General features: G+C 41.4%; 1 protein-coding gene across 1 annotated transcript in view; it reads right to left on the bottom strand.

Annotated features, from left to right (window-relative positions):
- Nucleotides 1-12,675, bottom strand: part of NUAK1 (NUAK family kinase 1) — a 92,296-nt gene that overhangs the window by 17,738 nt on the left and 61,883 nt on the right. The window contains exon 3 of the mRNA XM_061638923.1: nucleotides 6,835-6,986. Within this exon, the coding sequence (XP_061494907.1) occupies nucleotides 6,835-6,986 (152 nt within the window). The remainder of the gene's footprint in view (nucleotides 1-6,834; nucleotides 6,987-12,675) is intronic.

Raw genomic sequence — 12,675 nt, forward strand, 5'->3', positions numbered from 1 at the left:
GTAATATATTCTTTCCAGGCACCAGAAAACAAGATGTCTCAGTGTCAGTAAGCTCCACTTCTTCCAGTGTCTCTGGCCTTTTAGGCATGATGTATTATGTCCTTAAAAGTCTGCTCTGCTCTGCCTGTCAGACATTAGTATTGCATTCTACGGCCACATCACAACTTTGAAAAAGTTTTAAAATTAAAGCACTTCTGTCAATACTCTTTTGTATTTTGAGAGACGAAAATGTTTAAGTTTTTTATCTTTTATTTGTATGTAAGATTTTAAAACAGTTGGTGACATCCAGCAGTGTCAGCCTGCTCAGCCCATGGATTTCTGCTTGTGCAATAAGACTTCTCTCATCTCTCCTCCTTCCTGTAGCCCCCTACTCAGGCCAGATAGTTGGGGGACCCTCCAAAGCAGATTTGGAGGATGCAGTCGGGCTGCAGCAGAGAAGAGGGGGAGGTCCCATTGTGCCCACTGGCATGACACTGGATATCACCATTGCACTGATAACATGCTATTTTTTGTATTTGTTGAGCTCCCTACCACATATTCACTAATACGCAAAAAAACGGTGCGGTTTGAGAATGTACCTATAGCCAACAGATATTTCTATCAAACTTTAAAAAGCAAGGAAATTGGGCAGCTATAGTGAATGCACCAGGGGAGCAAGAGACCTGACCTTCTCTCTGAGATATTGTACTGCCCTACAAATTTGTCAAAATGCAAACACAATTTGGGTTGGTCTTTCACGGTCCAATCCACTTCCTGTGCAGCTTGGAAGAATTTGGAAACATGTGCCTCTGAGCATATGGTGAGTGGTGGCAACACCTGTAATCAGGACTGCATGAAGGTGGAGTGGAGAGGGGGAGGAGTAGGGGAGAGGGGATGGAAGTAGATTGGAAAGGAAAGCTCTTTTCCTTTCCAAAATAAAAACATTGTTGATAGTATCATTTTTCAGGGTTTCCTCCATCTTTTTATTCTACAGCATGTAGAATAGTCTTCCACCCAAATTTAAACCAAAGCTGTCCCTAGCCACATACACACCAGACCTTTATTCCACTTTAAACAGTCATGGCTTCTCCCAAAGAATCCCGAGAAGCATAATTTGTGAAGGCTGCTGAGAGTTGCTGGGATACACCCTATTCCTCTCACAGAGCTACAACCCCCGGAATTCTCTGGGGAAAGGGGCTGAGTATTTAACCACTCTGGCCACTGGAGCTCTGTCAGGGGAATAGGAGTCTCCTAACAACTCTCAGCACCCTTCATAAACTACACTTTCCAGGATTCTTTGGGGAAAGCCATGATTGTTTAAAGTGGAAAAAATGTCTGGGTGGGTTAGGAAGGGGTGAGAATTTTGATACAGTTCGCAATTTAAGCAGAATTTATCAAACCCGCACTTTCCGAATCAGTATGAGAACTGAAATACAGCCATCCTTAGAAATTCACATTTATTAGACTTTTATGATGCAGGTTGCCAACTAAACAATATTTACAAAAATGCATATATGAGGGGAAAGTGTGCATAAAAATGAATATATGAGTGAAGATAACATGCAGAAATGCATTAGATAACAAGAAGTGGCTTGCAAAAATGCATATTTCTTAAAACTGCTTACAAAAATGTGTTTATTAGGAGAAATTCGCACTAAAATGTTGGAGAATTTTCATGAGGATTTTTTTTTAAAAAGGAAATTGCTGCAGAAATGGGGAGAACTGAATATAAGACTGGAAAAATTAAGAAACTGAGAGAACTGAAACTGATAGATCTTTCCATCCCTAGCGTGGGTGTGGCCCCCTGATTATACAAGCCAAACAGCTGTTATTCTGGCTTTTAGGACATTGAGAGTTGGTTCTTACTGAGCAGCCTGCGCTATCAGAGAGTCCAATTTTAAATTGCTTAATTAAAAAACAGTCATGCATTTTTTAAACTTTTAAGATGAAGATCATAGTATGGGGGCAAGGTCAGTAATAGAATTACAGGTACTTTGTGAACATGGCTGATATTTAATTAATTTCAACAAATTATGAGACCACTGACAGAAAAAAGTCCAGTAGGGGTCTGGGTTTTTTCTCTCTTGTTTTATACTTTGAACTCTGGATTCTCTCTCAAGTGTTTTGTGTATCGCCATGAAAACTTAGATGAGGGTTGTTAAACAAGCATTTCTCAGTTGAGGACTGTAAGTCTGGTAAGATTTTGTTTTGAAATGAGCTTGTGGGAAGCAGCAGAATGGCATGGAGGGATATTTTCAATTTAACATGGCGGAATGTGAAAAATCCATGCTGACCATAGTATATAGCCACTCTTGCAGCTGTATAATAATAGCACATATTTGAACAATTTATGACAGTATAATTAGCCCCGAAGTGTAGCATGACACACAACTGCCCTCATGAAACATCAACATGCTCTAATAACTTTTGAATTGAATAGAATAGTAGTAGAGTTGGAAGGGGCCTACAAGGCCATTGAGTCCAATCCCCTGCTCAATGCAGGAATCCAAATCAAAGCATTCCCAGTAGATGGCTGTCCAGCTGCCTCTTGAATGCCTCCAGTGTCGGAGAGCCCACTACCTCTCTAGGTAATTGGGTCCATTGTCGTATGGCTCTAACAGTTAGGAAGTTTTTCCTGATGTCCAGTCGAAATCTGGCTTCCTGCAACTTGAGCCCATTATTCCGTGTCCTGCACTCTGGGACGACCGAGAAGAGATCCTGGCCCTCCTCTATGTGACAACCTTTCATGTACTTGAAGAGTGCTATCATATCTCCCCTCAGTCTTCTCTTCTCCAGGCTAAACATGCCCAGTTCTTTCAGTCTCTCCTCATCGGGCTTTGTTTCCATTCCCCTGATCATCCTTGTTGCCCTCCTCTGAACCTGTTCCAGTTTGTCTGCATCCTTCTTGAAGTGCGGAGACCAAAACTGGATGCAGTATTCAAGATGAGGCCTAACCAGTGCTGAATAGAGGGGAACTAATATTTCACGCGATTTGGAAACTATACTTCTGTTAATGCAGCCTAATATAGCATTTGCCTTTTTTGCAGCCACATCACATTGTTGACAATTCCAAGATCCTTCTCACATGTCGGATTGCTGAGCCAAGTATCCCCCATCTTATAACTGTGCATTTGGTTTCTTTTTCCTAAGTGTAGAACTTTGCATTTATCCCTGTTGAATTTCCTTCTGTTGTTTTCAGCCCAATGCTCCAGCCTATCAAGGTCCCTTTGAATTTTGTTTCTGTCTTCCACGGTATTAGCTATGCCCCCCAATTTTGTATCATCTGCAAATTTGATAAGCATGCTTTGTACCTCCTCATCCAAGACGTTAATAAAAATGTTAAAGAGCACTGGGCCCAGGACCGAGCCCTGTGGTACCCCACTCATTACTTCTGCCCAGTTTGAGAAGGAACCATTGATAAGCACTCTTTGAGTACGATTCTGAAGCCAACTGTGGATCCATCTAGCAGTTGTTCCACCCAGCCCACATTTAGCTAGCTTGCTAATCAGAATATCATGGGGCACTTTGTCAAAAGCTTTGCTGAAGTAGAGTTATATTATGTCCACAGCATTCCCACATTCTACAAGGGAGGTTACCCGATCAAAAAAGGAGATGAGATTAGTTTGGCAGGATTTGTTCTTCATAAATCCATGTTGGCTCCTAGTAATCAATGCATTGCTTTCAAGGTGCTTACAGATTGACTGCTTTATAATCTGCTCCAGAATTTTTCCAGAGATTGATGTTAGGCTGACTGGTCTGTAGTACCCCGGTTCCTCCTTCTTGCCCTTTTTGAAGATAGGGACAACATTAGCTCTCCTCCAGTCATCCGGCACTTCACCGGTCCTCCATGATTTCGCAAAGATAATAGATAGTGGTTGTGAGAGTTCTTCAGCCAGTTCCTTCAATACTCTAGGATGCAGTTTATCGGGCCCTGCTGATTTGAACTCATTCAAAGTGATTAGGTATTCCTTGACCATTTGTCTATCAATCTCAAGGTCCAAACCTGACCCTTCTACTTCATGTTTCCCGGGAGGGTCACAGGCCCTTTTTTGGGAGAAGACTGAGCCAAAGTAGGAATTGAGCACTTCTGCCTTTTCTTTGTCATCTGTTATCATTTTGCCATCCTCATTGAGTAACTGTGCCACCATTTCTTTTTTCTGTCTTTTACTATGGACATACCTGAAGAAAGCTTTTTTGTTGCTTTTAGCATCCCTTGCTAGCCTCAGCTCATTCTCAGCTTTAGCCTTCCTGACACCATCCCGGCAATTCCATGATACCTGCCTGTACTCTTCCTTTGTGGCCTGCCCTTCTTTCCACTTCCTGTATGTGTCCTTTTTTGTTTTCAGGTCATCTCTAAGCTTTTTGTGAAGCCACATTAGCTTCTTCTGCTGTTTCCCCCCTTTTTTTCCTTGTTGGAATTGCTTGCCATTGTGCTTTTAGAAATTCCTTTTTTAGAAACTCCCACCCATCTTTGACTCCTTTTCTCATTAGGGTGGCTTGCCATGGAACCGTACTTACAATTGTTCTGAGTTTATTAAAATCAGCTTTCCTGAAGTCCAGGGTGCACATATGGCTACTCTCAGCTTTTGCTTCTGTTAAAATCAAGAATTCAAGTATGATGTGGTCACTTTTCCCCAGAGTTCCCGCAACTGCCACTTCATCCACCAAATCATCTCTGTTGGTTAGAATCAAGTCCAGGATAGCTGATCCTCTGGTTGCTTCCTCCACTTTCTGTAGGAGGAAGTTATCTGCAACACAAGTCAGAAATTTCTTGGAGGGGCCGTGTTTGGCAGAATTTGTCTCCCAACAAATATTGGGATAATTGAAATCCCCCATTACTACTACATCATGCCTCCTCGAAACATTGGCAATTTGCTTTTCAAAAGTTACATTCTCATCTTCTCCTTGATTGGGTGGTCAGTAGTAGACTCCAAGCACCACATTCCTTTTGTTACTTGCCCCATTAATTTTAATCCAGATACTCTTGGTGGAGCTACCAAGCTCATCTTCCTGTATTTCTGTGCAGGGATATATATTTTTAACACCTCCCTTTTTATTCCTTCTGTTCTTCTTGAACAAGTTGCATCCTTCAATTGCTGTACTCCAGTTATAGGAGTCATCCCACCAAGTTTCAGTTACACCTATCAAGTCGTAATTGCTCTCCTGTATTAAGAGTTCAAGTTTGTCCAGCTTGTTTCCCATGCTCTGCGCATTAGTATACAGACATCGAAGACCATGTGATTTATGGCTTGGCTTCCTTACTACATTTTTCTGAGGGCTGTTACTGGGCCCTATTAGAGCCGATCTCTTTGGTCCCGCTACTGTGCATAAGCCTTCATCAGTCGTTACCACCAAGTTTACATCTCCCTCCCCTTTAGGATTCAGTTTAAAGCCCTCCTGATGAACTTCTCCATGCTGTGTCCAAACACATTCTTCCCAGTCCTTGTGAGATGCAACCCATCACTTGCCAGCAGTCCATCTTCCAGGAACCATAGCCCATGGTCCCAGAATCCAAATCTTTCACGTCTGCACCACCTTCATAGCCATTCATTCACATGGAGTATTTTTCTTTCCCTTTCTACTCCTCTTCTAAGTACTGGAAGGATGGATGAAAAAACTAACTGGGCCCCAAAGTCCTTGAGTTTCCTTCCCAGAGCTTCAAAGTCTGATATGATTTCTTCATAGCTCCGTTTGGGAGTGTCATTTGTTCCCACATGGATGAGGAGAAAGGGATACCTGTCGGTGGGGTTGATGAGTTATGGCAACCTTTCCGTCACATCTCTAATCCGTCCTCCTGGTAGACAGCATACCTGGCGAGTCCATGGATCTTCTCGGCATACTTGAGTTTTGATCCCACGCAGTAGGGAGTCTCCCACTACTAGTACTCTTCTCTTCTTGTTGTGGGGTGTGGTTTCATTGTCCCTGCTTGATTGAGCTTCAGCCTCTTGCTTGTTGTTGCACGGGGTGTCCTGTAATTCTTCCTCCACAGGCTGTCCTCCAGTCTCCTCCTTGAGTGGTTGAAAGCGGTTCCATAGCTCCACTGGTGAAGGGTGTCTTCTAGCTCTTCTGCTCCTAACTGTCACCCTTTCCCACGGAGTTTCCTCCACTTCGTTATTCCTCTCCAAAGCAGTCTCCTCTTCTGCTACCACATGCTGTTGCTCCTTCACCTCCATGTCTCTTTGCTGCTGTTGTTCCAGCGTTCTGTCTAAGAACTCTTCATCTTCTCTTATAGTCCACAGTGTGGCCACCCGCCGTTCCAGGCCTCTCACCTTTTCTTCCAACAGTGCCACGAGCTTGTACTTGTTGCAGGTGTAAGCCATGTTGTTCTCAGGCAAGAAAACAAACATGGCACACACCTTGCAGGTCACAACCACTGGAGAATCCTTCCCGTTCATACTCTCTTCTACCTTTTGTTTCTTTCTACTACTTGTTTCGGAGTGGCCTGTGCTTTGTCCTGTCCTACTTCAGGGTAAACTTGAGAGTCCCACTAGTATGCAGTGCGCTGTACAAGGAGAACTAGTAATTTGTTTGGTGTTTTTTTTTTATGGACCTCCCCCTTGACCTCCCCTCTCGAACTCCTTTGTCAAACTCCTGTTTGCTCTGCCTGTTCGCTCGCTCTCTGAAAGCTGGCTTGCTTATATGTCCTCACCTGTAGATCAACTGAGACAGCTCCCTCTGCTCTGCTCTGCTCTGCTAGGAGTCAGGAAGCAGAATGAAAATCCAGCTTTAGCTGCTATGGAATAATTTTGCTTCTCAGTCTACAATCCATTTGGTTAATGGAAAACAACACACAATGCAAACATCAACAGCACACAAATCATACAAATGTTACTCTGGCTCTAATCCTTTGCTTACCTTGTGGCAGTAATGCACAGCAGACACTATTTGCCGGAAGAAGTGTCTTGTCTCCCGCTCATTCAGCCTTCGTCTCTCACTGATATAATCATACAATTCCCCTTTGCTTGCATACTCCATGATGATCACAATTTTATCTTTGTTCTCAAACACTGCAAATTTAAAACAAAACTACATTTTTAATTATTAAGTTTAAGAACTGTACACAAAAACACATATGATCAGTCACACAAAAAAGGGAGCACTGATCTTCTCTTAATTCCCACCTGTTGCAGCCCATTTCGTCCACACTGCTGTCCCAGGTGCCTTGTACAGCCCTTTAAAACTGGGGTTGGCAGTCTGGGTTGCTTTGAATCAATTTTTCTGCATAGAAAAATAGTGCAGTGTTGTAGCAGCTGCCCTTCTGCACTCACACTGACACATTTACACTTTCTTTCATCAATTATTATTTTAGCTAGGAGAAAGTAAGAAAGCAAGGTAGAGCCAGTGCAAGGGAGACTGAGGGAGCTGATTATTAATTATCCAAGGCAAGGAGTTCAGTGGCTTATATTGGCTGCAAAAGGTTTATAGGAATATAGTGAACTATCAGTATAATATTTAATGTACTTCCAAAATGCTTGAATGTGGCCTGATTTAGTCAAGTACATGGATTCCTAACTGAGAGCAACAAATGAGGAATTTATCATAAGCCACCAGAAACTGCCCCCATCTTTCTTTGGTCATGCAGTCACAACAGGGAAAAATCTGAGTACTACAAGCACAAGCATGCAATCCACATATGAAAGGCACCCATAGCTTGCTGATGCTTTTCCAGAGTGGAAAAAAGGTTAAAATCAGGGTTATGTGGGAAAGGCATATCACTTTACACATTTGAAAAGTACTTTTTTGGGGAAGAATCACATTTTTACAAAAACTGAGAATTATTAAAGATTTTTTTGTAAAGAACCTTTTGTTTCTGGTCTTTTATGTATTGTTTTAATTTAGCTTTTATTGTATTCTGCAGCTCCTATTTTATTTATATGTGATTGATTCTTGCTTTATTGTTGATTTACTATCTTAAATTTATTTTACCCACTCCAACAGACTTTTGTCTGAGGAAAGTGATATAAATTAGCAATATAAATAAGTAGACAATCTCAAACAATCAGTCAGACTCTGATTGCTTTTGAATTGTTTTAGCTGCCACAGAATATTTTGCTTTGTCCACAATTCATTCAGTACATGGGGAAATCTTCCCTAGGATAAAGAAAAAACTGTTTACTTCTGCATAAATTTCTTAGTGGTTCATACAATATATATAGATATCTCCTCGAGGTAGGGTTGTGTCTGGCAGTTCTTCCATGCAAGTAAAATAATCCTAAACTGATACAATTAGTCTTAGCACAACCAGTACACTGCTATAAGACAACTACAGTAAAGCTCAACCAATGAGCATTTGAAGAATTTTAAATAAAAAGAGCTTCCTTACAACACTAAGACTGTAGTTTCATGGGCTTTGGCATATGTCTCTTTACACTTTATCAGTAAATTGTACAAGGCAAAGTATTGCAGTTCTTTCTATCCCATTAAAGTGTTCAGCAAAATTGCTTATGTGTGTATGGGAGGGAGGGAGGTGTGTGTGTGTGTATTAGGAAGCAGCCGGATAAACAGTGGCTGCTGACTACTTGATTGCATAACAGCTTATGAAGCACTGATTCATAGAATCATAGAATCATAGAGTTGGAAGGGGCCTTGTAGGCCATCGAGTCCAACCCCCTGCTCACAGCAGGAAATCCACAGCTAGAGCATCTCCCACAGATAGCCGTCCAGCCTCTGCTTGAAGACATCCAGCGAAGGGGATCCCACCACCTCCCCAGGCAGTCGGTTCCATTGCCGAACTGCCCTTACTGTCAAGAAGTTCCTTCTAATGTCCAATCTGAATCTACACTCCTGCAACTTAAAACCATTAGACCTAGTCCTACCCTCTGGGGCAGCAGAGAACAAATCTGTACCCTCCTCTATGTGACAGCCCTTCAGGTACTTAAAGAGTGCAATCATGTCACCCCTCAGCCTTCTCTTCACCAGACTGAACATGCCAAGTTCCTTCAACCTTTCCTCATAAGACTTGTTCTCCATACCGGCTATCATCCTCATCGCCCTCTTCTGAACCCGCTCTAACTTGTCTATATCTTTCTTAAAATGAGGCGCCCAGAACTGAACGCAGTATTCCAGATGAGGCCTGACTAATGCAGAATATAGTGGGACTATTACTTCCCTCGACCTGGAAACTATAGCTCTGTTTATGCAGGCCAAAACCACGTTTGCCTTTTTTGCCACAGCATCACACTGCTGGGTCATGTTCAACTTGCGATCCACTACAATTCCAAGGTCCTTCTCACACGCACTACTGCTAAGTCGGGTATTTCCCATCCTGTACCCGTGCATTTTGTTTTTGTGGCCTAAATGCAGAATCTTGCATTTGTCTTTATTGAATTTCATTTTATTAATTTCAGCCCAATTTCCTAGTCTATCCAGGTCCCTTTGGATTTTATTCCTGTCTTCCATTGTGTTAGCTATCCCTCCCAGTTTCATATCATCCGCAAACTTCATAAGGCTTCCCTCCACCCCATCATCTAAGTCATTGATAAAAATGTTGAAGAGTATCGGCCCCAGGACAGAACCCTGTGGCACTCCACTCGAAACCTCCTTCCAGTCCGAAGCAGAGCCACCGATGACCACTCTTTGAGTACGGTTTTCCAACCAGTTGTGAATCCACCTGACAGTATTTCCATCTAGTCCGCATTTGACCAGTTTGCTAATCAAAAGGTCGTGGGGGACTTTGTCAAACGCTTTGCTGAAATCTAGATAGATGACATCTACAGCATTTCCACCATCTACTAAGCTAGTGACCCGATCAAAAAAAGAGATGAGATTAGTTTGACAGGATTTTTTCTTGACAAACCCATGCTGGCTCCTACTAATCACAGCATTGTCATCTAGATAGTTGCCAATGGACTCTTTTATTATCCGTTCTAATATCTTTCCCGGTATTGAAGTCAGACTGACCGGCCTGTAATTCCCCGGATCTTCTTTTTTACCCTTTTTAAAGAGTGGGACGACGTTTGCCCGTCTCCAATCCTCCGGCACCTCTCCCGTTCTCCAGGATTTCTCAAAGATGATGGCAAGAGGTTCCGAGAGTACGTCCGCAAGTTCCTTCAATACTAGGGGATGCAGTTCATCAGGCCCTGGAGATTTGAACTCATTTAGGTTAACTAGGTATTTCCTGACTATCTCCTTATCAATCTTGAACTGCAGTCCCGACCCCTTACTGAGATTGCTACCAATGGAAGGTTGCACACTGTTCCCTTTTTGGGAGAAAACGGAGGCAAAATAGGCGTTGAGCAGTTCTACCTTTTCCTTGTTATCTGTCAACATTTTGCCATCCTCATTGAGCAGCAGTCCCACCATTTCCTTGGTCTTTCTCTTGCTTCGAACATATCTGAAAAACCCCTTTTTGTTGTTCCTCGCTTCCCTCGCCAGCCTCAGCTCATTCTGGGTTTTAGCTTTCCTTACGCTATTCCTGCAAGCCCGAGCCGCTCGTCGGTACTCTTCCTTGGTGATGCGTCCTTCCTTCCATTCTTTATACATGCTCTTTTTTATTTTTACCTCCTCCACCAGTCTTCTGTGTAACCACATTGGCTTTTTCCAATGTCTTCCATTTTTCTTCCTCTTTGGAATTGTTTGCGATTGCACTTTTTGTAATACGTTCTTCATGAACTCCCACGCTTCTTGGGCTCCTTTTTTCTTTAGTCTATCTAGCCACAGGATCCTACCCACTAGATTCATTCTAGTGATTACATCCTCATTAACAATGAACTCTGGAAACTATATTAGCTGTCTCCGGATGGATTACATTGTAGCTTCAAATTTGGTAAACTAAAGTTCTTTACAAATGAATTTATATACTCCTAGTAAAATCAGTTGACAAAATTAACAAAGGCACAGTTTTTAACAAATCAGCAATAATAAATTGCATAGGCACACAAAAAGTACCTTACCTTTTAGAACAACACATTGGCCACAATCCACAATTAATCACTCTACAGCAGTTCAACTGACATGTATAGAACAAAATTAATGGATCAGGGTCACATGTAGGAATTTTTGTGCCACTGAAGCTTACACTTTTTATTTTGCTGGAGTGAATTAATTAGTTCAATATGTAAGTGCTCCAATAGTATGTAAAAAAATACTAGGAGCTGCACGTTTATCCAAGTAATATCTACCTTGACTAATAACAGTTGTCCAAGATATTTGGCAGACCTGGCCCTGCTAATACTTTGGTGATGCCCGTGATTGAACCTGGGTCTTTCCACATGCAAACCAAGTGCCCTACCAGACAGCTATGGTTTTTCCACAACATATCTGTGCAAGTATCCTGGATAAACACTTCCATTATGTAAACATTTGTTTCACCAGAACTGAGATATCACAGCAATGCTCACATAATTCCATATTTTATAACACCACACTGAGAGATGGTTCCTTAACATCTACATGAATTTGTTACAGTATTGTTTATTATAAATAATAATGAGATAAATAAATCCCTGCCCCTTTTAAGACCTGTCTTTAAGCTTATGATAGACTAATTGCTTCAGTATAACTATTTGGAATGCTTGTTTCTCTCTGTATTTTTTATTTATTTATTTATTTATTTTATTTATATACCGCCCTAAGCCCGAAGGCTCTCTGGGCAGTGTACAAAAAGTACTGTGTACTGTGTAATGCATTTGATTTATGACCTGCTATTCTAATGAAGGCTATTCTAAAGCTGGGACAGCTTTTAAGTAGTTCTGTACCATTGATACCACCACCTTGTTCACAGAAACAAATTTAATGAAGAATAGCTGCTTGGATTTATTTATTTATTTTTCTTAAAATGAAAATACCAGACAAAGAAAGGCTACCCCTGACTATTCCACAAATGGGAATCAGCGATGCATCATAGACTATTTAAAAGAGGTGTAATGAACCTGCTCACCTGTGAGAGACTGAGCACACATTTTTCCACAAGGTCCCACAAGTTCTGACTAATATCTTTTTCACAGAGTTATATCACTTCTACGGGAGCCTGTAGACAATTTCTGCTCCAGGGTATGGAATCACTATTAGAGAGATTGCTTAGGAGAGTATACTGTTAGGTCACATCTGCAATCTCCACTCTCTAGAAATACAGTATTTCAAATGGGGCTTAAACCTTGATCTCTATATGATTGCCCTGTGTAGTGTACATATGTGGCTTCAGTGCCAGGAGGTGTATTCTTTATGCAACTAGAAGTCCTTGTTTATGTTCAATCAATATATTAACTTCCTACTCTTAATTCTAAGAGTTGAAGTGTCTGAAGTACTGTACATTTTGTAAGATCATTGCAACCCATTATTCTCCATCACAGCCTGTTCTACTTTCACAGTAACTCCCAAACGTAATTTGTCAGCTATATTTAGAAGACTTAAAGTGATGAGCTCAGCTTCTGTTCAGAGCTCTAAACTTTGCAGGGAACCTTGCTAGTACAAAGATTTATCTCTATGTCTGCCTACTAAGATCTCTGGAATTTCACTGCATAGTTTTTCTCTTAAAAACATACTTGCTCATCAAAAAGTAGAACAATTGTGAGGTATGCTGAAAACAGATAATCAAAAACACTTTTTATGTGAAAAGGTGGAAACCATATATGCATAATGATGGTAGAAAACACAAAGAGAAACAAATAAAAAACCTCTACACTATTTTGGCTACATTTTACAAACTGACTACATTTTTTACAACTGTTTGTTTACATATGTCTAAGATGGGACTAA

Source organism: Rhineura floridana, chromosome 8, assembly GCF_030035675.1.
Source record: "Rhineura floridana isolate rRhiFlo1 chromosome 8, rRhiFlo1.hap2, whole genome shotgun sequence".
In the NCBI taxonomy this organism is placed as follows: Eukaryota; Metazoa; Chordata; class Lepidosauria; order Squamata; family Rhineuridae; genus Rhineura; species Rhineura floridana.